Source organism: Lolium rigidum, chromosome 7 (genome assembly GCF_022539505.1).
Source record: "Lolium rigidum isolate FL_2022 chromosome 7, APGP_CSIRO_Lrig_0.1, whole genome shotgun sequence".
In the NCBI taxonomy this organism is placed as follows: domain Eukaryota; kingdom Viridiplantae; phylum Streptophyta; class Magnoliopsida; order Poales; family Poaceae; genus Lolium; species Lolium rigidum.
The window spans coordinates 152,663,463-152,687,682 of NC_061514.1; the positions used below are offsets into that span (position 1 = coordinate 152,663,463).

The 24,220-nt window shown below is 43.0% G+C and overlaps 1 protein-coding gene across 1 annotated transcript; it reads right to left on the minus strand.

The window, feature by feature from the left end:
* Nucleotides 1-366: 366 nt before the first annotated feature.
* LOC124678400 (epoxide hydrolase A-like) lies at nucleotides 367-2,191 on the minus strand. The gene is made up of 4 exons (XM_047214298.1): nucleotides 1,907-2,191; nucleotides 1,653-1,829; nucleotides 795-1,036; nucleotides 367-725 (listed from the first exon to the last, which is right to left on the minus strand). Exons 1-4 carry the CDS (start codon nucleotides 2,189-2,191, stop codon nucleotides 476-478), a joined length of 954 nt encoding a protein of 317 aa, XP_047070254.1. The 3' UTR covers nucleotides 367-475.
* Between the last annotated feature and the right edge of the window lie 22,029 nt (nucleotides 2,192-24,220).

Sequence of the window (24,220 nt, forward strand, 5' to 3'; positions counted from 1 at the left end):
ATGTATGTATGTGTAAACTTGATTCTATATATCGAATTTGGTTCATTAACTACAACTCTTTATTGTACTACTTGTTTGCAGTGCGTAGATATCATCATCAAGTTAAACAGGCATTTTCCTTCAAAATTGTAACAAACTGTCCATCTTCAGTTAAGAACTCTGAACATTGTCTGTGCAGCAACTAGTATCTCCACCTGCATTATTACACATCAAATTCGTCTTCCAAAGTAGCCCTATGAGATATTCTCTTTTTTGCTAAAGCAGCAGCAGTACACCTTGTTCAAACCTTGCTTTATTCAGTATTTCATCTGGAGAACACTTCACATATTTTACACGCTCTTTCGTTCCATTCAGGCCACCACACATGGTTATATCCAGATCTGACATTTATTCGAGTAAGCTTTGCCGTTCTTCAGTTCACAAAAGATAGCACTGGCAGATCTACAACCAGCTCACTTGCAGATCATCTGCTTACTCAATTCTCACTAAACTTGTCTAGGAAGGACAATATTTCAGTGTTCACTCTCTGGGCCTGCTCTTGCTGGAGGTAGTGGTGTCCTTCGATGATGGCAACCTCAAGGTCTGGAACATTGGACTTCAAACCCCCGCTCTCGACGTAGCGCTTGGTTCCAAAGGACTCGAAGCCGGTGTCCTTCTCGCCCGCGATGAACTTCGCAGGCACCATGATCTTCGCGCCGTGCCATGGCGCAGTGAGCCTCCAGTTCCTGTGTTCCACATGGATTAGTGTGAAACTAGATAGAAGGGAAAGTGTGGAATGAGGTTATGGAATTTACGTGTCCATCATGCGGTAGTAGTTGAGCGGCCCGGTGAAACCAGACTTCTGAAACTTCTCGGCATACCGGCCTAGTTCTTCGTCAGTCATCCAAGGAAGTGGGGATGATGATGATGCCTCTAAGAAGTCTATGATCTCTACTCCAGGAGGAGCGGCGACGCTGTCTAATTCAATTGAGTAGAACTTCTTTAGGACAGTTGCAACGTCATAGCGGGCAAATGCCTTTTCAGCCCTTCCAGGCTCCTGCGGGCATGATATTGAAATAAATTGGTTATTTTGCAACAGCTATATGGTGGTAAATGCAGACCATGGCTACAAATGCAAGGTAAAAGATATGCCCATCTTGATGACACACTGGGCATGAAGGATGAAGCTGTAATTATGTTCTTTTCGAGTCGTTTACAATGTTGTTGCAAATGAGAGCCAACCTAATGTTTGCGTCCTGAATATAGAATCTCTAAGCCTACTATTGATTATAGAATATCTAATCCTACTACTGATTATAGTATCTCTAAGTCTTCTAGTGTTTAGTTTCCAATATGTTAACAGACGATGCACTGTTCTAATTTTCAGAAAAACAAACAAGATCATAATTTGGATATAGACTATCAGTTAAACATCAAAGTTTCTTTGTCTATATCCAAAATAAGATTCATCAACCAATTATCCCCCTCGAATCGTCATCTCCTTCAAACTTTTCATAAGCACGTTTTCCTCAATTTTTACTTATCCAAACCCTGCAGTTGCAAGAACTTCCATTTCATACAGCTCATGAACTGTAATTTTAGGCAGAAGATTGGATGCTGAAATCAAATCACAAGACACAGAAGGCAATTATGGCAAGGATCACAACTGAAACCTGGAACTGCGTGATGTAGAACCCATCGCCGAGGGCCGCGAAGATCTCCGTCGCCGGGCGAGGGGCACGTGGGAAGTAGGGCACCCCGAGGACGACGACGGCGCGCACCCGGTCCGGCCGGAGCAGGCAGAGATGCCACGCCACCTGCGCTCCCAAGTCGTGGCCCACCACGAACACCTGCGCCGGCGCCGGCGCGCACCAAATCGGATTCAGTGTCACACTCGCAGTGGCCAAGAAACAAATAAACCAGAAACTGACGCACCGATAGCGTCGCCGACGAGGTGGAGAACGGTGTAGGCGGCGGGGTCCGTGGGAGCAGAGGAGTCGCCGTAGCCGCGGAGGTCGGGGGCGAGGGCGCGGAAGCCGCGGGCCGCGAGGGCGGCCATCTGGTGGCGCCACGAGAGCCACAGCTCCGGGAAGCCGTGGAGGAGGAGCACCGCCGGGCCGGCGGCGGGGCCCTGCTCCGCGACGTGGAGGGAGACGCCGTTGACTTCCGCGCTCCAGTGCCTCACCTCGCCGCCTGCGTCGACGGACTCCATGCGCAGTGCTCTGCTTCTCGTCCTGTTTCTTCTACGCGCGTCCTCTCTCGTTTAGTATTGTTTGTGAAGAAGAAAAGGTTGATTTTACTCCAAATCAAATCTTTGACTCGCCGAGCCAGCGTGCGCGCTCTTCTGCTCTTTCTATGTCTTTCTTCTACGCGCGCTTTTCTATGCTTATTATTCCAAATACAATCTTTGACTGTAGAATTTCTTTTTTTTACACGGTAGAATTTCTTGCAATATTCATTCAACAACAAAAATAAAAATCATAATCATAGGAAATAAAATTTTAAAATAAATATCATAATCTAAAACATGTAAAATAGGCGTTACAAAAATTATTTACTATTAGCACGAACCTATCGAACTTTCTCTCCCGGATCGCTCTCGCGCAAGGACAACTCCGGCGTGCCCGAACCCTAGACCAAAGCACACCCAAAAACCCGTCACGGCGTCCCCCCTAGCCGGTGTCTCCGTCGGCACCGGCTGCAGCGGCGCCCTGTTGCCGAAGGCGAAAGGGAGAGGAGAGCGAGCCTCAGTGTGCCCTCTACGCGCGGAGAGGCGGCAACTAGCTCGGCAAGGCAAGGTGGTCCTTGGCCGATGTGGCGACCTTTTGCCGACCAGTTGTGTGGGCCAGATCTGGGCAGACAGTCGTGGCTGTTGTGCGGGGTGCCTGGTGACGTGGTGGGTCGTCATGCTAGCGGGGAGCCGCCGCGGGGACTTGTGTGAGCAGTCATGGAGGCATTTCTTTGAAGCAGGGGTTCGTGGCGTGAGCCTCTGTGTCTACCAGCTTCTGTCTACTCAGAGCTACAAGCTGCGGGAGATGAATGGCACTATTGTGAGGGTGTTGCATCCTTCCAAACCGTGGGAGATGAATGGCACCGTTGTGAGGGTGTTGCATCCTTCCGTCCATTATGGTGAACAGAAGGTTGGGTGGCAATGCCTCGGGTTGGCCGAAAGGTGGATGCGGGCCGGCCATGGAGGGGAGTGTGGTAGGCTGGCCGTCATGGGAGATGCCGTTGACTTCCGCGTTCCAGTGTCGCACCTTGCCGCCTGCGCCGACGGACGCCATGCTTTGGTTTGGTTAGGTTGACTCGCCAAGCCGAGCGAGCGTGCTCTTCTGCTCTTCTTTCTTCTACCCGTGTCTTCTCTTTCTTCTCACAAATCAAATGTTTGACTTGAGCCAAACGTGCGCGTTGAACTTAGGGCTTTATTAATTTAAAGTTGGGCACCCCGTGCCTTTTATCTAAAAAAAGCCAGCGTGCGCGCTCTTCTGCTTGTCCTCTATCTTTCTTCTACATGTACTTTTCTACGCTTATTCCAAATACAATTTTTGATAGTAGAATATGTTTTTAACACGGTAGAAATTCCTACAATGTTCAATAAATAACTAAAAGATTATTATCATAGGAAATGAACTTTTGGATGTTATAATCTAAAAAGTGTAAAATAGGCGTAACATAAATTACATATTATTGAGCTAATTGTTGGCGAGGCAGGCGAGAAGGCCACTGCGCATTCGTCAGCCGGTAGGCTTTTCATAGGCCGCTGCATGGTGAAGATCAGCCATGTCTAAATTATAGTTAACCGACATTTTTATTTCTGGCTGGCATGATTTTCCCTCTTTGACATGGCTAGCTCATTGGACAACATCCAATGTGGCATGGGCAACGACTGACTGTTCGTGACCCCAGGCCACCATGTGTGGGTCGCGGTTGGTCTGGTGGTGTCAGATAGTTTTTTGAGTCACACTGGACCCAAAATGCGTTCGAGGGCCCGACTGGACGTCTTATTTTGTCTAGCGTCCCCAATGGAACTTTGGGGAGCCCTTTAGAGGGCGCGACAACACATGATCTTATTATCTCACCTCATGGAAGCTTGATCTACATACGGTTTGGTCAACCCTCGAGCTTCTCATCTAGGTGAGACCCGAAGGCTATCATGAAGATAGCCCTAGATATATCCGCGTTAGTCTTGGAGCGTGCTCGGAAGCGCCATACGGTAAGAGAGGCGCTCGTGGAGCGTCGATGGATTGCAGATATCCAGTTCGCTGGCCCTTTGGCAATAGGTCCAGTTATGGATCAAGGTGCGGGATGTGCAGCTCTCGACGATGCTCGATTCACTCTATTGGAGATTGACAATAGATGCGTAGTATTCCTCCAGCTCCTCCTATGAGATCCTCTTTCAAGGGCCATCATATCAAGATTGTGGAAGCTTAACATGTCAACTTCTTTATCTGGCTTGCTTGCATAGAGCGATGTTGGACATGTTACAGGCTAGCAAGATGGGGGCATCGCCATGCTTCCACTTTGTGACCAGTCGGAGGAGGCCATGCATCACCTTGTCACCGGTTTCCCCTACACAAGGTCGATCTGGTTCGACATGCTTTCCTATATTCGATCCACCGATGGTGCCACCGGTTGCGAAGGATGACTTCATTGAATGCTAGCTAAGGGTGCCAAATCGACCCCCTCCCCCATGTACGTTACATAAGGGCACTTCTTCACTCATTTGCTGATGGTGTGGTGGATTTGGAAGCATCACAATGCAGTTGTCTTCGACAACGCGAGACCTAGCATGAGCAGTCTCTTCGACACGATTCGAACTGAAGCTCGATGGTCGGATACTGCTGACACGATTAGCTTGCAAGCCTTGATCCTAGTTGAGCCATAGGTCTAGTGGGTCGAGTTGTATGGTGGGGTGTTGGCTCGTCCGGAGATATTTGTAAAAACTCATTTTTATGAATGAATCAAAACGCAATGCTTTTTGTGTTTTCGCGAAAAACTTGGTTCGCACATGGATTTGAATTACTGAAGAAACTAATGTAGAGTTGGCAATGGGATACATATTTGTACGTGGCGTGATCCTTGGATCCCGTGTGGACCAAGTTTAAGACCGATATCAAGTAAAGCAACCTGCATATTCAACAAAATCTCCGATTTTCTAGATGAGAAACATGCCTAGAAAATGACCCGTTTAAATGGGTATTTTATGTTTGTCAATGTGGATACAATAGTAAAGACTAAGGGAGTGTCTAACCATCATCTAGCTGAAAATGAAATTCGCTTCAAAACAGATGTGTAACAGTTGTATTCATTCATCTCTTCAATCTTCCGAATATCCCTTACAGAAACTTCATTCGGGATAGTCGGAAAAACAAAAGTCAACAAATTTAGTCGGATCAGTCCGACTTTTTTCTAGTTTTTCATTTGCCTGCAAACGGTCAATTGATATGGCTTTCGTACATAAAGACTGAATAAAAGTAGCCCATTATTTCCACATCAGCCTTTTTTGAGGCTTTCACGTAAAAGCCTTATGTTTTTGTTGGCATTGTCTGCCAGCTGCCTCCACGGGACCATCTCTCTCTCCGCTTTCTTCTTTCTCACGTAAAGCCGCCTGGTTCGAGCGTCGACGAGCAACACACACAGGAAATCAGAAAAACAAAGGGGGAAAAGAGATCGAGAAATAAACATTACCAACAACATAGATCCACATCCATGATGGAGAAGAATGAATTGAGCTCAGAAGCAGTTGGACAACCCTTTGTACCTCGTACACGCTCAGGACAAGCATGTGATTCATGTAAAATACATACATAAATGCATATATAAACTTTATAGTTTATTGTGTCAAAATCGTTATTATATTTCAATTTATTATATTTATTATGACTAACCTATTAATATTTTCAAAAGTGCAAAATTTTTATTTTAAATTTTGCTGCGTAGGAAATAGGCAAATATGGTAGAAAACCGGTTACTATGGTGAAATCTGGAGTTTCCTGAAATCTGTCCTACAGGATACTTTTTAAAGATTTCCGCCAAAAGACACGAAGACGGTCTCGAATGGAAAAAGTGCAAGAGATAGAAGTTGTGAGAATTTCCAGAGCTTTCGTGTGACGTAAAGAACGCACCAAACGGAGTTCGTATGTGAAATTTACGCCCGTTTTACTCAAGGGTACAGAGTCAGTTTCAAAAACCAAAAAAATTGATGACGTGATTGACACAAACTCTTGCCATACTTGATGTATTCGGCCAAGCCATGACTTTATGGACTAATAAAGGAGGGGAGTTCTAGTAAGGTTCTAGAGGTTCCCAAAAGTCCTTGGATCAAAGGGGTATCCACCCAATGGTCAAGATTGCATCTTCACCTCTATATATTGAGAGGAAACCCTATTTTTGGAGGCATCTATCCATTGTGACGAAAATCCTCTACCTTGGCAGCCGCCAAGGAGGGGGAGAACCTCCTCCGCACCAGCACCAACTCTAAGGAAGAAGAAAAGGCAAGGGGCCACTGCCCCCAGGGGCAGCCGCCGCCCATAGGGAGCCGTCAGTGCTTCCCTGCCGCCGGCGCCGCCTCCTCTCCATGTCGGCGCCGCCACGGGGATCTTCCATGCCATCTCCACCTTGGGTTGCACCTCTTCATCAACATCCATAGCACCTCTCCATCATCTCCCTACTGTAATCTCTTGACAAACATGACGTGTATTGCAATCTATGAATTTTCCATGATCTATTGTGTTTATATGCGCTTGTTTGAGTAGTGGTTTGTTCTTGGCAATTGTGAGATAATTTTTTGATGGTTGCATATAATTATTTGTTATCTTCTATGATGTTCTCTTGTACTGATATATGAGTGCACACATATGTTGAGGAATACATGAGGTTTTTATTGTTGCATGATGATAGGAGGAGGGACAGTTGGAGCTTGACAAAAACCATGTCCCAATTCTTAGATTCATGTTGTATTAATACATGGTTAATCAACGGGGGTATAACTATGAGGACTTTTGAACTGGGGGGGGGGGTGAATAGGCGATTTAAAATTTTTACGAGATAGGCTTAACAAATGCGGAATAAAACTAGCATTTACTTTGTCAAGCCCAAAGCCTATACACTATGGTTCACCTATGTGCACCAACAACTTATGCTAAGCAATATAAGCAACTAGGTGATAGCAAGATATATAACTTCAAGCACAATGGCTATCACAAAGTAAAGTGCATAAGTAAAGAGCTCGGGTATAGGAATAACCGAAGTGACGCGGAGACAACGATGTATCCCGAAGTTCACACTCTTTCGAGTGCTACTCTCCGTTGGAGCGGTGTGGAGGACAAGTCACTTCAAATGCACGAGGGCCACTGTATTCTCCTCGAGAATTCCCACCAAAAGGGATGTACTCGATCCACTATGGAACCTTAGAGAGATCACCGAACCCGCACAAAGCTTGGGGCTATCTCCACAACTTAATTGGAGGCTCCCAATAAATTGCCACAAAGGTCTTGCCCTTGAAGAATCTCCACAACTTAATTGGAGTCCCCAAGAACACCACAAAGACGCCATAAAGGCCTTGCCCTTGAAGAATCTCCACAACTTAATTGGAGCCCCCAAGAACACCACAAAGACCACTAAGTCGTCTAGGGTCCAAAGACCCAAGAGAAACAAGCTCCGGGAACAAGCTCCCGAAGAGAATATCTCACGAACTTTCACCTCCACGTATCACCGCGGAGAAGTCAAACCGATGCACCAAATGCAATGGCAAGAACACCACAAAGATGCTCAAGTACTTCTCTCTCAAATTCCAACAAAGCTACAAAAGCTATTGGGGGAATAAGAGAGGAAGAACAAATAAGAGGAGGAACACCAAATTTCTCCAAGATCTAGATCTAGTGGATTCCCCTCACAAAGAGAGGGATTTGATTGGTAGAAATATAGATCTAGATCTCCTCTTCCTTTTCCCTCAAAAAGATTCAAGAAGCATAGGAGGAGTAGAGGGATATGGCAAGCTCTCAAGGTCAACAATGGTGGAGAGCAAATGGGGGAATAGATAACAGCCCAAGGAGGAAGAAGGGGGCTTAAATACCCCCTCCCATCGAAATATGACCATTTGGGTATGCTCAGGCCGGATTATCCGGGGCCGGATATTTGCAAATATCCGGCCCCCGAAAAACGGCTAAGGACCAGAAAAAACATGCCCCTGGATGGGGGGCCGGATATTTGCCCGGATTTTTCCAGTGGCCGGATTTTCCGGGGGGGGGGGGGGGGCGGATTATCCGCCCCAAACTAGGGCCGGAATATCCGCCCCCTGAAAACTAGCAGAAACATCAAACTGAAACGGGCATAACTTTAGCATCCGGACTCCGATTTTGATGATCTTGGGCTTGTTTTAAATCTAGGAATAAGCTCTACAAGATCATGCAGGGAACCATCATAGTACAACAATGGAGGATAGAAATAAATGATAAAAGGTTTGACCTATCTAAAAAAGACATGCCGGTAAAACCTCCAACCTCGAAAATGCAACAAGTTGCCCGTGCAAAAACCATTCTCGATGAACTAGAGCTTGTCATGAGAATAAGCACAAGCTCTAAAACATCACATGGATAAGATTCAAATAACAACCAAGAAATATGATGCAAGGATGCAAAGGTTTGAGCTCTCCGAAGGATACGATTGAGTTACTCACTCGAGAGCCCTCTTGATAGTACGCCAACCAAACTATAAACCGGTCTCCAACTACACCATGAGACCAGTGAGAAAGAAACCCTATCAAGAGAAAACCTTAACCTTGCGCATTCCACTTGAGCTTGATGATGACGGTCTTGACCGCAACAAGATGGAATGTATTTCTTGATTGTGCTTGCTTGATGAAGTCATGCAAAATGCCCCCCCCCCCCCATACTCCAGTATGGGAGAGCTTCTTCTTCAGCTCGTCTTCACATATCCATGAACACCATATGGATGGCAAGCTTCAAGCATATGATCTCTTCGAGTTGGCTCATCTTGAACTTGCACTTCATTTCTTCATTCTTCATCATGTTGATGTCTTGAAGTAACTTGAGGGCTCACTTCATCTTCATCTTCAAGACATACTTGACACTTGATATCCTTCATCAATTTATTCTTATTGCAACCTTGAAGCCAACATATGGTTCAAGCATTGCCTATGGAAAACTCCTACAAATATAACTCAATGCAAACATTAGTCCATAGGGATTATCATTAATTACCAAAACCACACATGGGGGCTCCATGCACTTTCAGTCTCCCCCATTTTGGTAATTGATGACAATCTCTTTGAGAGGGTTTATATAAGGAATTTAAGTAACAAATAATTTGAATACATAGAGAAAACTCCCCCATAATATATGCATGTGTGAATGAACTTGAATATCATTGCATACATTGGCATTCAAAGCCTAGTGGAGTTTCCTCTAAATATTCAACTATGCAAAGCAACAAGATGCAATGCAAGAAAGGAACATGCTTGAGCACAAAAGCAAAGATATAACCAAATTCCCTTAAACCCTCCAAACTTCTCCCCCATTGGCACCAATTTCGAAACGGGTGAAAAATTTAGAAGGCCAATATAGTGAGAGTTCCTCCATAGTGTGTGCATTTCTCATAATTTGAGTGGAATCAAATGCACATATCCAATGACGAATATTCGGAAGGAATCACCCTATAGCAAGGATCAAAGATTGCAAAAAGACACCAATGTCAAGAAGCTTCAACAAATGAAGCAACCAACCAAATGAACCACAAAGAAGATACCAAAAGAAACATATATATTATGATAAGATCAAGAAGATTGCTCTAAATAATTTGAGGAAGCTCCCCAAGGTTTGTGCACAAAACTAGACAATTTGCATTGGAGTATAAAGTGCACAAACATGGAATCATCACTCCCATAATATCAATCAAAACAAAAGATACCAAGTGAATCAAACTCTAATGATCACCACAAAATAGTGCTTTAAATCAAATGAGGAAGCTCCCCAAGGTACATGCATAAATTAAAATGTTGCATTTGAATACAATATGCATAACATGGAATCCTCACTCCGTCATTACTATTTAAAACACAAACATTTGCAATAGATCATAGATGGAAAATTAAGCTTAACACTTGCAATAAACAAATGGTTGAGCAACAAGTAAGAGGCACCATAATAAAAGGCTCAACCAAGAGGATATGTGAAAGGCATGACAAAGCATATTATAGGACTATTACAAGGATGAGAAAATAACATCATCATAGTCTTCAATGAATTATATTGCTTAGCATGACCAATCAACATGCAACAAATAAATAAGATATCAAATGGAGATGTATCATCTCTTATGTGTATAAGTTTCACTAAGTGGAAAAAATCACTAAGATGTTTATCCACAATGAAACATGTACACACAAAATAGACACACAAGAAATATAGCATGATATCCAAAATGAAGTCATGCAATATACCGATAAGAATTTTTGCTTAATAGCATGGCCAAATGCTCAATTTTATCTTATTTTACATTCATGAACTTCAACCACAAACATCTAAAATACATCACAAATATCAACAAGGGATAGAAGATAGTTGGGATGCATTGAGAAGGGCAAAAAGTATCACAAACGAGGATACCAAAAGAAATAACTGAATTTTCACTTTCATCTATATTGCGCACGTGAGAGCCTTGAGGAATTGATATGCAATAAAATTGCTAGATAGGCATAGTTGGGATGGATGAATCATGAGCATGATTTAATATACTTCCCAACAAATGCACTCATCTCAAATTACTCACATTCACAATAAAGAGGTTTCATTAAGACTTTTGCAAGAAGCACAACATTTGCAAATCAAGAGATTCATGCCAAGATGCAACCACATGGTTGGATGCTAGAAAAATATGCATGAGAAGATACTTGTTACCGAGATAGCATTGGTGTGAATGTATTAGATATGTGTTCATTGTCCATCCTAGCTTGCCTCAAGTTACCATTGAGTCACCATTTCTTCCCAAGAGTGAGACAAGCATCCAATGCATATCCATTGTACCTAACACAAAGGTAAGTACAAAATGGTCCCCAAACTAATTGGGTCCAAAGTAGTTAGACACACTACAACATATAGGACAAACTCCACAATACTATGTGCATATAGATATGAAATTGAATTTCATGCACATCTTAGCCAAATTAGGATTTGATGGAGTTTACCCTATATATTGGATCAAAGAAAGTAACACATGCCATAAGATATACATATATTAAATATGGATGCACAATACTTTCAAGAACCAAAGGAAGATACAATTTGGACAAAACACCAAATAAATCAAGAGACAATGATTGTCCAAATTATATCAAAGAATCAAATCAACACAATATTGACTCCAAAGACTTATCTCATTATAAGAAGCTAATTAAACCTAAACACAAAGGAATGAGATAACCAAATCCCAAGAGAGCAAGGTTCCAACAAATAAACCAAACCCTCGAAACTTTTTATGATGGCACAAAGTACCAAAAAGAAAATACATGTCTCCCAAAACCAAATTTTTGATAATGATCTAGAGATGTTAAGCATTCTAACAAATATAGAAGAGCTCCCCCAAGATTAGTGCATTATCTAGGATTTTTCATATGAATACGAAATGCACAAAACTAGGATCATCACACTACCTATATCTACTAAAATGCTAAGAAAGTTTGAATAGACAAATTAGATCCATAAGATGCAAGGAAGACACATGGGAGTCAAAGCACAACAAATTCATGGCAATAAATAAGGCAATTTAAACACAAGAGCCAATGTAAATATGATCAATAAAAATCTACCTCATAATAGATTGCCAATTGTCCTAGGACAAGAGGTATTAGGAAATATTTCCCGGTGGTAGTTTGTAAGTATACGAAAGATCATATTTAGAACAAATAAAGCATATGGTAAAAGATAAGATTTAACCATCATGCAAAGAGAGTTTCTTGATAGCTTCAATTAGTCATACAAATATGCAAAGCAATTAATAGTATTCATACCAACATGCAATGCAATTAATAGTAGGCATTTCTATTTTCGTGCCCTCGGTTCCTTAGTTGTGCTCAGTTTTCCCCAGCTCCTTAGTTTTTCCTCAGTTTTCCCCAAGACCTTGTCTGAAACCATCACAGGTGTTGTAACGGTCGGTTGCCCGACGGTTGACCGTTATCTTCTGACTAGTGGGGCCACGTTGACAAGGGATTATCGAGGGGAGTGTCGATGTTCCCTTCTATTTTTCGTGCTCTGTCCACTCGTGCTTGCGCTGCTGTGTCTCGTGCTCCACTTGTTCTCTCGGGACCTGGCACTGCTGCAGCGGGTCGTGGACTATTTTGCCTTGCTGCCCCTTCAGGAGGCGGAGTTACGAATGCTGTCCCCATAACTCCGACCCCTGCCATGGCCATGTTGTACAATGCTTCTCTTGGATCTCCGCGAGGTGGTCTATTTGCGAGGATAAAGGCTTGCGTCGCCATATACCCAGCTTCCGGCGTTTTGGGAATAATGTTCCCCCTCGTGTCGATTGACATAAAAGACATGTCGAGGTTTTGAACTAGGTTTTCTCTCTCTGCTTCAGGTATGTTTTGCAGGCGAGATCTTGCTCTCCTTCGAGCTTCCCTGTGACTATCTCCCGAAGTTCCTGAATGTCGACTTAGCTCCGCTCTTCGCCTGCTTGATGCAGAGGCTGCTTCCTGCCTTCTATCCAACTCGATTTTCTGTTTCTCGAGCTCCCTCCTGATACGGGCAAGCCTATATTGGTATGCTTGTGATTCCTCAGGTGTTGCCGCAATAGTCATTGGTTCTGTGCCATCGATAGCTCTTGCGACTCGATCCCACACGGCCTGCGGAAATTGCACCATCTCTCGTGTTCCTGTTCCGATATATTTGTTCCCAAACCTGGCGCAAGATCTGCGGGATCGACATACGGATTTCCCGCATCATCGAAAGCCTCTGACGTTGCTGGTTCTGTCCGGCTTGGTTCTCCAATTGCGTAGATCTGATGATATTTTGGATGCTGGACTTTGTCAGGTTTGGTGACACCATCATAGAGATTGGTGAAGACCTTTCAATGGTGATGGATTTGTCGATGAAGTTGAGGCTGTCGGTGTCGCTCGAGTCATCTCTTATATAGGAGTCCGCAGATGACTCGAAGGACATGTCGCTGAAGATCTTGATGAGTTTTTCGCTCGCCCTGGTGCTGATGAAGCGTGCCGATGAAATCTCCTCGTCGCCTGACTCGATTGATGATGCTGAGCTTGAAAAGTCGGGATCGACCGCCGATAATCCCGACGAGATCGGAATTTCGAGACGATACGCTCCTTCTTTCTCGACTCGGAAGTGGAATTTTCCGAACGTCATCTCCATGGGCTCCTCCAAATACGCATATGCATCCAAACGGGAGGGCGGGTGAGTTACAAAATCAACTAGACCAGTTTCGATCTGTTTACCTTTGTCCATTGCGTTGCTTGCAGTTGACGAAGTCGATGATCTTGAACGTGCCATCGAGATCAGATCCTTGACACCTCTAATTCCCACAGACGGCGCCAATTGACAAGGGATTAACTTACCAATGTCTTGCCCTGACCAATTTAAATACTCAATCGTTGGTGGAGGCATCTTCTCTGCCATGAACACCTGTCGCGAGATTACTTTCTGAGCTCTATTGGACGGCCTACCCTTCTGAATCATCGAGACCGCTCCGTTGGAGTTGGGATCAACGTATGGAGGTGGTTGTGGTGTGATACGTCCCAAACGTATCTATAATTTCTTATGTTCCATGCTACTTTTATGATGATACTCACATGTTTTATACACATTATATGTCATATTTATGCATTTTCCGGCACTAACCTATTGACGAGATGCCGAAGAGCCAGTTGCTGTTTTCTTATGTTTTTGGTTTCAGAAATCCTAGTAAGGAAATATTCTCGGAATTGGACGAAATCAACGCCCAGGGTCCTATTTTTGCACGAAGCTTCTAGAAGACCGGAGGGGAGACGAAGTGGGGCCACAGGGCGCCGCCACACTTGGGCGGCGCGGCCTAAGGGGGGCCCGCGCGGCCCTAGCGTGTGGGGCCCCCGTGACTCTCCCGACTCCACCCTTCCGCCTACTTAAAGCCTCCGTCGCGAAACCCCCAGTACCGAGAGCCACGATACGGAAAACCTTCCAGAGACGCCGCCGCCGCCAATCCCATCTCGGGGGATTCAGGAGATCGCCTCCGGCACCTCGCCGGAGAGGGGAATCATCTCCCGGAGGTCTCTTCATCGCCATCATCGCCTCCGGATCGATGTGTGAGTAGTCCACCCCTGGACTATGGGTCCATAGCGATAGCTAGATGGTTGTCTTCTCCTCATTGTGCTATCATGTTAGATCTTGTGAGCTGCCTATCATGATCAAGATCATCTATTTGTAATGATACATGTTGTGTTTGTTGGGATCCGATGAATATTGAATACTATGTCAAGTTGATTATCAATCTATCATATATGTTATTTATGTTCTTGCATGCTCTCCGTTGCTAGTAGAGGCTCGGCCAAGTTGATACTTGTGACTCCAAGAGGGAGTATTTATGCTCGATAGTGGGTTCATGCCTCCATTAAATCTGGGACAAGTGACGAAAGTTCTAAGGTTGTGGATGTGCTTGTTGCCACTAGGGATAAAACATCGATGCTTTGTCTAAGGATATTTGTGTTGATTACATTACGCACCATACTTAATGCAATTGTCTCGTTGTTTACAACTTAATACTCGGAGGGGGTTCGGATGATAACCTCGAAGGTGGACTTTTTAGGCATAGATGCATGCCGGATAGCGGTCTATGTACTTTGTCGTAATGCCCCGATTAAATCTCATAGTACTCATCATGATATATGTATGTGCATTGTTATACCTTCTTTATTTGTCAATTGCCCAACCGTAATTTGTTCACCCAACATCTGCTATCTTATGGGAGAGACACCGCTAGTGAACTGTGGACCCCGGTCCTATTCTTTACATCTGAAATACAAACTGCTGCAATTGTTCTTTACTGTTCTTCGCAAACAACCATCATCATCCACACTATACATCTAATCCTTTTTGTTTACAGCAAGCCGGTGAGATTGACAACCTCGTTGTTACGTTGGGGCAAAGTTCTGTGATTGTGTTGTGCAGGTTCCACGTTGGCGCCGGAATCCCTGGTGTTGCACCGCACTACACTCCTCCGCCATCAACCTTCAACGTGCTTCTTGACTCCTACTGGTTCGATAAACCTTGGTTTCTTACTGAGGGAAACTTGCTGCTGTACGCATCACACCTTCCACATGGGGTTCCCAACGGGCGTGTGCTTTACGCGTCATCAAGCTAAATTTCCGGCGCCGTTGCCGGGGATCCGAAGAAAAGTTACACCACAAAGATTTCTAACTCCCACGTCAACTACACGCCGACAAGTAAATTTCGGCGCCGTTGCCGGGAGATCAAGACACGCTGCAAGGGGAGTCTCCACTTCCAATCTCTTTACTTTGTTTTTGTCTTGCTTTATTTTATTTACTGCTTTGTTTGCTGCATTATATCAAAACACCAAAAAATTAGTTGCTAGCTTTACTTTATTTACTGTCTTGTTCTCTATATCAAAAACACACAAAAAATTAGTTACTTGCATTTACTTTATTTAGTTTGCTTTATTTACTACTGCTAAAATGAGTAATCCTGAAGTTGAAGTTCGTTCCTTTAAGCAACAAGGGGGAGAAAGTTTTAAAGATGCTTGGTATAGAATTAGCGATGCTCATCATAGGTGCATTAAGAAACACTCCACTATTATACTACTCAGGAACTTTTATGTTGGTATCTCTAGCTGGAATAGGTATGTTCTTGATACTCTAATTTCCTAGGCATTCCTGCTTTAGAAGCTAGTTGCATTATTGAGAGTCTAGTTGGAATACCACCTGTTAATGAAGCTAAAATTGAAATCTCTCTTGAAGATGTCATGAAAAAGTTGGAAGCCATAGAGAAAGATCTTCCAAGTATTGAGACTAAATTGGGAATATTACTTAATAACACTGATAAACTTGATAAATCTCTAGGTGGAATTAATGAGAGAATTGCTGTTTTAGAAACTTGTGCTACTCATGATAATCGAACCCATAGGATTAGTGAACTTGAAGAAGCTATGGGAATCTTGGGTTCAACTTTTTCTTCTCTTAAGTTTAAGGAGAAAGCTTATGTGGGTAAGGAGCAAAAGTTTATGTATGTCTCTAAAGTGCCTAAACCAAAAAAATATTATTATAGGCCTAAAATTGACAAAGCCCTTAGTACCATTACGGATGGGGGAGCTTATGATGTTGATGCTTCATCTCTTGATAACACTTGATACACACTTTCTGCGCCTAGCTGAAAGGCGTTAAAGAAAAGCGCTTATGGGAGACAACCCATTATTTTACTTCTGCACTTTATTTTATATTTGAGTCTTGGAAGTTGTTTACTACTGTAGCAACCTCTCCTTATCTTTATTTTATTGCATAGTTGTGCCAAGTAAAGTCTTTGATAGTAAAGCCAATACTAGATTTGGATTACTGCGCAGGAACAGATTTCTTGCTGTCACGAATTTGGGCAGTAGTCCCTGTAGAAAAATCAAAAAATCTGCCAATTTACATGCGTGATCCTCGGATATGTACGCAACTTTCATTCAATTTGGGCATTTTCATCCGAGCAAGTCTGGTGCCACTTTAAAATTCGTATTTACGAACTGTTCTGTTTTGACAGATTCTGCCTTTTATTTCGCATTGCCTCTTTTGCTATGTTAGATGGATTTCTTTGTTCCATTAACTTTCAGTAGCTTTGTACAATGTCCAGAAGTGTTAAGAATGATTATGTCACCTCTGAATATATGAATTATGCACTCGACCCTCTAATGAGTTTGTTTCGAGTTTGGTGTGGAGGAAGTTTTCAAGGGTCAAGAGAGGAGGATGATACAATATGATCAAGAAGAGTGAAAAGTCAAAGCTTGGGGATGCCCCCGTGGTTCATCCCTGCATATTTTAAGAAGACTCAAGCGTCTAAGCTTGGGGATGCCGAAGGCATCCCTTCTTCATTGACAACTTATCAGGTTTCTCTAGTGAAACTATATTTTTATTCCGTCACATCTTATGTGCTTTACTTGGAGCGTCTGTTGGTTTTTATTTTTGTTTTTGTTTGAATAAATCGGATCCTAGCATTCTTTGTTTGGGAGAGAGACACGCTCCGCTGTTTCGTATGAACACATGTGTTCTTAGCTTTATCTTTAATGTTCATTGCGAAATTTGAACTATTTCATTCATTGTTATATGGTTGGAAACGGAAAATACCGCATGTGGTAAATGGTTTAATGTCTTGAATAATGTGATACTTGGCAATTGTTGTGCTCATATAGATCATGTTTAAGCTCTTGCATCATGTACCTTGTACTCATTAATGAATAACTACATAGAGCTTGTTAAAATTTGGTTTGCATGATTGATCTCTAGAGTCTAGATATTTTCTCGGTTGAGGTGTTTGAACAACAAGGAGACAATATAAAGTCTTATAATAGCTACAATATGTTCATATGTGAGCTTTGTTGCACCTTTTATACTTGAGTTTGCTTCAAACAACCTTGCTAGCCTAGCCTTGTATTGAGAGGAATTCTTCTCGTGCATCCAAATCCTTGAGCCAATAACCATGCCATTTGTGTCCACCATACCTACCTACTACATGGTATTTCTCCGCCATTCCAAAGTAAATTACTTGAAGTGCTACCTTTAAAATTTCTATTCTTTACCTTTGCAATATATAGCTCATGGGATAAAATAGTTTAAAAACTATCGTGGTGAAGAATATGTACTTATGTGTCTTATTTCTTAGTAAGTTGCTTGTTGAGCGGTAACCATGTTTTCTGGGGACGCCATCAACTCTTTTACCTTTGTTGAATATCATGTGAGTTGCTATGCATGTTCGTTGTCTGAAGTAAGGGCGGTTTTCACATCAAATGGTTTGAGTATGCATACTATTAGAGAAGAACATTGGGCCGCTAACTAAAGCCATGATTCATGGTGGAAGTTTTAGTGTGGACAGCTAATCCTCAATATCTTATGAGAATAATAACTGTTGTTGAATGCTTATGCATTAAAGAGGAGTCCATTATCCGTTGTCTATGTTGTCCCGGTATGGATGTCTAAGTTGAGAATAATCAAAAGCGAGAAATCCAATGCGAGCTTTCTCCTTAGACCTTTGTACAGGCGGCATAGAGGTACCCCTTTGTGACACTTGGTTGAAACATATGCTATGCAATGATAATCAGTGTTAACCCAAGCTAATTAGGACAAGGTGCGTGCACTATTAGTATACTATGCATGAGGCTTGCAACTTATAAGATGTCTTATACATAACACATATGCTTTATTACTACCGTTGACAAAATTGTTTCTTGTTTTCAAAATGAAAAGCTCTAGCACAAATATAGTAATCAATGCTTCCCTCTGCGAAGGGCCTATCTCTTACTTTATTGTTGAGTCAGTTTGCCTATTTCTTCTATATTAGAAGCAAACACTTGTATCAACTGTGTGCATTGATTCTTACATGTTTACTTATTGCACTTGTTATATTGCTTTGTGTTGACAATTATCCATGAGATATACATGTTGAAGTTGAAAGCAACCGCTGAAACTTTATCTTCCTTTATGTTGCTTCAATGCTTTTACTTTGAATCTATTGCTTTATGAGTAACTCTTATGCAAGTCTTATTGATGCTTGTCTTGAAAGTGTTATTCATGAAAAGTCTTTGTTATATGATTCATTAGTTTACTCATTATCTTCGTCATTGCTTCGAATCGCTGCATTCATCTCATATGCTTTACAATAGTATGATCAAGATTATGATAGCATGTCACTTCAGAAATTATCTTTGTTATCGTTTACCTACTCGAGGGCAAGTAGGAACTAAGCTTGGGGATGCTTGATACGTCCCAAACGTATCTATAATTTCTTATGTTCCATGCTACTTTTATGATGATACTCACATGTTTTATACACATTATATGTCATATTTATGCATTTTCCAGCACTAACCTATTGACGAGATGCCGAAGAGCCAGCTTGTCGTTTTCTGCTGTTTTTGGTTTCGTAAATCCTAGTAAGGAAATATTCTCGGAATTGGACGAAATCAACGCCCAGGGTCCTATTTTTGCACGAAGCTTCCAGAAGACCGGAGGGGAGACGAAGTGGGGCCACGGGGCGCCGCCACACTAGGGCGGCGCGGCCTAAGGGGGCCCGCGCGGCCCTAGCTTGTGGGGCCCTGATACGTCTCCAACGTACCTATAATTTCTGATGTTCCATGCTTGTTTTATGACAATACTTACATGTTTTCCTTGCACTTTATAATGTTTTTATGCGTTTTCCGGAACTAACCTATTAACAAGATGCCGAAGTGCCGGCTCTCGTTTTCTGCTATTTTTGGTTCCGGAAAGGCTGTTCGGGCAATATTCTCGGAATTCGAGTGCGGATCGATGTGTGAGTAGTTCACCCCCGGACTATGGGTCCATAGCAAGTAGCTAGATGGTTGTCTTCTCCTCATTGTGCTATCATGTTAGATCTTGTGAGCTGCCTATCATGATCAAGATCATCTATTTGTAATCCTTCATGTTGTGTTTGTTGGGATCCGATGAATATTGAATACTATGTCAAGTTGATTATCAATCTATCATATATGTTATTTATGTTCTTGCATGCTCTCGGTTGCTAGTAGAGGCTCTGGCCAAGTTGATACTTGTGACTCCAAGAGGGAGTATTTATGCTCGATAGTGGGTTCATGCCTCCATTAAATCTGGGACAGTGACAGAAAGTTCTAAGGTTGTGGATGTGCTATTGCCACTAGGGATAAAACATCGATGCTTTGTCTAAGGATATTTGTGTTGATTACATTACGCACCATACTTAATGCAATTGTCTGTTGTTTACAACTTAATACCGGAGGGGGTTCGGATGATAACTCCGAAGGTGGACTTTTTAGGCATAGATGCATGCCGGATAGCGGTCTATGTACTTTGTCGTAATGCCCTGATTAAATCTCATAGTACTCATCATGATATATGTATGTGCATTGTTATGCCTTCTTTATTTGTCAATTGCCCAACTCGTAATTTGTTCACCCAACATCTCGCTATCTTATGGGAGAGACACCACTAGTGAACTGTGGACCCCGGTCCTATTCTTTACATCTGAAATACAATCTACCGCAATTGTTCTTTACTCGTTCTTCGCAAACAAACATCATCATCCACACTATACATCTAATCCTTTGTTTACAGCAAGCCGGTGAGATTGACAACCTCACCGTTACGTTGGGGCAAAGTTCTCGTGATTGTGTTGTGCGGTTCCACGTTGGCGCCGAATCCCCGGTGTTGCGCCGCACTACACTCCTCCGCCATCAACCTTCAACGTGCTTCTTGGCTCCTCCTCGGTTCGATAAATATTGGTTTCTTTCTGAGGGAAAACTTGCTACTGTACGCATCACACCTTCCTCTTGGGGTTCCCAACGGACGTGTCGACTGCACGCATCAGAGCCCCAAGTCCGCACGGTAATGTTGTATATGATGGGTTGCATCTACCGACGAAGGAATTTATGGTAGAGCCCCGAATTGTCGTCGTGGTCGGGGGCTATCCATAGAGGTATGCACCGGCTAGGACCCAGTGGTCGGGGATTGCAACAAAGGGTGGGTGTGCGAGGTAGCGGAGGAGTATAATTCGCTAAGACCTTATACCAGGCCTCACACCAACGAAGTGTGGACGGGAAAGCTGCCCGGTTGGCACCAAGGATAAGATCTCTTATGGGTAAAGCAAGACACCTCTCGCAGAGTGTAATGAATCGTGACTCCGTCACTCCCTGTTCCGGGATTTGGAACTACGAACGCTGCCGGAAAGGAACTCCATGAAGTTCTAGTAAACCGGTGAAGGCTGATGGACATAGTTCTTTGAAATAAAAGTAACCTTTTGAAGAAATGATTATGAAAACATGCATTGGTATTAGACTTTCTGGTCTAGTATAGTAGCTAGTGCATTAAACACCTCTTTCCTAATATGAACTTGTTGAGTACGCTCGTACTCATACCTCTTATAATCCCTTGCTTAGAATGTCTGAACCACCTCGAAGAGGCAACTGATGGACAAGGTGGAGCCGAGGAGATCTGCTATGAGGATCCTGACCTCTCAGGCGGAATAGAAGGCGTAGACTATCTTATTGTCTACGGAAACAGGGAGACACCTTAAGGAAACCAAACCTGAATTACCTTAGTACTAGTGGTAACCGAGCAGTACGAACTCCTTAGTATTTAGCTGCTCGGAAGGAAATAAATGTATAATATGCTTAGACTCTTATATTGTAAGCTAAGTCGGGTTCACCTCGAACCCAGGAATATTCCTCTCTGGACCCAGGAGGAGCTCCAAGATGATGTATATATTTGGTTTGTAATAATGTATGAATGAGTTATGGACCAGCTATGTTCTGTTGTACTACTCTGAGGGATGTAATATTTGCGGATTGGCACTTCGCGAATGTTATATCAACGACTGGCATACTACAATATGCAGTGGCATGGTGGTCACCACATGTTTCCATCAGGCCAAATTCAAATATATGTATGAATTCGTCCTAGATATGTACGAACTCGCCTATATATGTTAAATATCTTTAAATTTCGCTTATTTTGAACGAATTTCGCCTTGTTTTGTCTGAATTCGCCTTTTTTGTCAAAACCTTTCATCAATCATGGGCTCGCCGCTGGAAAATAGGCCTCCCTGTGCAAAAAATACATCCATCCGGTGCTAAATAGCACCGGATTTCGGCCTGGGGAGCCCCAACGGCTGGAGATGCTCTCATGGATCCCATCCGAGACTCCGAACAACATTCGGTCTCCATTCAAAATTCCATATCTACTTAAGCAACATCGAACCTTAAGTGTGTCACCCTACGGTTCGTGAACTATGCGGACATGATCGAGACTCTTCTCCGATCAATAACTAATAGCGGGATCTGGAGATCCATAATAGCTCCCACATATTCAACGATGACTTCGTGATCGAAAGAACCATTTACATACGATACCGATTCCCTTTGTCTCGCGATATTTTACTTATCCGAAGTTTGATCGTCGGTATCTCCATACCTAGTTCAACCTCGTTACCGATAAGTACTCTTTACTCGTACCGCGATATGATATCCCTTGTGAGCCGCTCACATGCTTGCAAGCTAATTGGATGTCATTCCACCGAGAGGGCCCATAGTATATATATCCGTCATTTGGATGGATAAATCTCACTCTTGATCCACGTGCCTCAACTATATACTTTTCGAACATTTAATGCTACCTTTATAACAACCCATTTACGAAGTAGTGTTTGGTGTCATCAAAGCATCCATCCGGTGTAGGTGCCTAACATGATCTCATGACCGAAGGATTAGGTTACTATGTATATTTAAAGCTTGAAGCACAACGAACTTAATGACTTGATCATATGATACCCTTACTATGGGTGTATGTCTATCACATCATTCACCTAATGATATGATCTTGTTATTAATAACATCCGATGTTCATGATCAGGAAACCATGATCATCTATTAATCAACAAGCTAGTTTAACATGAGGCATCACACAAGTATTAATGTTTCCGGTTAATACAATTATAGCATGGGATGTAAAAATTTATAATGAACACTAAGATATAACAATAAACACTTTTATTATTGCCTCTTGGGCATATCTCAAACAGCTCTCCCACTTACACTAGAGTCAATAATCTAGTTTACATTTGTAAAGATCTAACACCTTGGCCTTCCTGAGTGCTTATCATGTTTGCTTATGGGAGAGGTTTCAGTCAACGAATCTGACATTCTTAGAAAAGTATGTATTTTGCAATTCATTTGCATCTCTACGCATTGATACGTCTCCGACGTATCGATAATTTCTTATGTTCTATGCCATATTATTGATGATACCTACATGTTTTATGCACACTTTATGTCATATTCGTGCATTTTCTGGAACTAACCTATTAACAAGATGCCGAAGTGCCGCTTGTTGTTTTCTCGCTGTTTTTGGTTTCGTAAATCCTAGTAACAAAATATTCTCGGAATTGGACGAAACGAAGACCCAGGGGCCTATTTCGCCACGAACCTTCCAGAAGACCGAAGAGCATACGAAGTGGGGCCACGAGGTGGCCAAATCACATGGCGGCGTGGCCAAGGGGGGGCCCACGCTGCCCTGTGGTGTGGGCCCCTCGTCAGCCCCCGACTCGCCCTTCCGCCTACTTAAAGCCTCCGTCGCGAAACCCCCGAGGCGAAAAACCACGATACGGAAAACCTTACCGAGACGCCGCCGCCGCCGATCCCATCTCGGGGGATTCTGGAGATCTCCTCCGGCACCCTCGCCGGAGAGGGGATTCATCTCCCGGAGGACTCTACACCGCCATGGTCGCCTCCGGAGTGATGAGTGAGTAGTTCACCCCCGGACTATGGGTCCATAGCAGTAGCTAGATGGTTGTCTTCTCCTCATTGTGCTTCATTGTTGGATCTTGTGAGCTGCCTAACATGATCAAGATCATCTATCCGTAATACTCTATGTTGTGTTTGTCGGGATCCGATGGATAGAGAATACCATGTTATGTTAATTATCAAGTTATTACATATGTGTTGTTTATGATCTTGCATGCTCTCCGTTATTAGTAGAGGCTCTGGCCAAGTTTTTGCTCTTAACTCCAAGAGGGAGTATTTATGCTCGATAGTGGGTTCATGCCCGCATTGACACCTGGGACAAGTGACGTAAAGTTCTAAGGTTGTGTTGTGTCTGTTGCCACTAGGGATAAAACATTGGCGCTATGTCCGAGGATGTAGTTGTTGATTACATTACGCACCATACTTAATGCAATTGTCTCGTTGCTTTGCAACTTAATACCGGAGGGGGTTCGGACGATAACCCGAAGGTGGACTTTTTAGGCATAGATGCAGTTGGATGGCGGTCTATGTACTTTGTCGTAATGCCCAATTAAATCTCACTATACTTATCATGACATGTATGTGCATTGTTATGCCCTCTCTATTTGTCAATTGCCCGACCGTAATTTGTTCACCCAACATGCTTTTATCTTATGGGAGAGACACCTCTAGTGAACTGTGGACCCCGGTCCATTCTTTTATACTCGAAATACAAATCTGCTGCAATACTTGTTTTACCGTTTTC

Coding starts and splice junctions, on each gene's coding strand:
- LOC124678400 (XM_047214298.1), bottom strand. CDS start 2,191: ATGGAGTCCGTCGACGCAGGCGGCGAGGTGAGGCACTGGAGCGCGGAA. Junction 1,037..1,652: donor TCTACATCACGCAGTTCCAG/GTTTCAGTTGTG, acceptor TCATGCCCGCAG/GAGCCTGGAAGGGCTGAAAA. Junction 726..794: donor TACTACCGCATGATGGACAC/GTAAATTCCATA, acceptor TGTGGAACACAG/GAACTGGAGGCTCACTGCGC.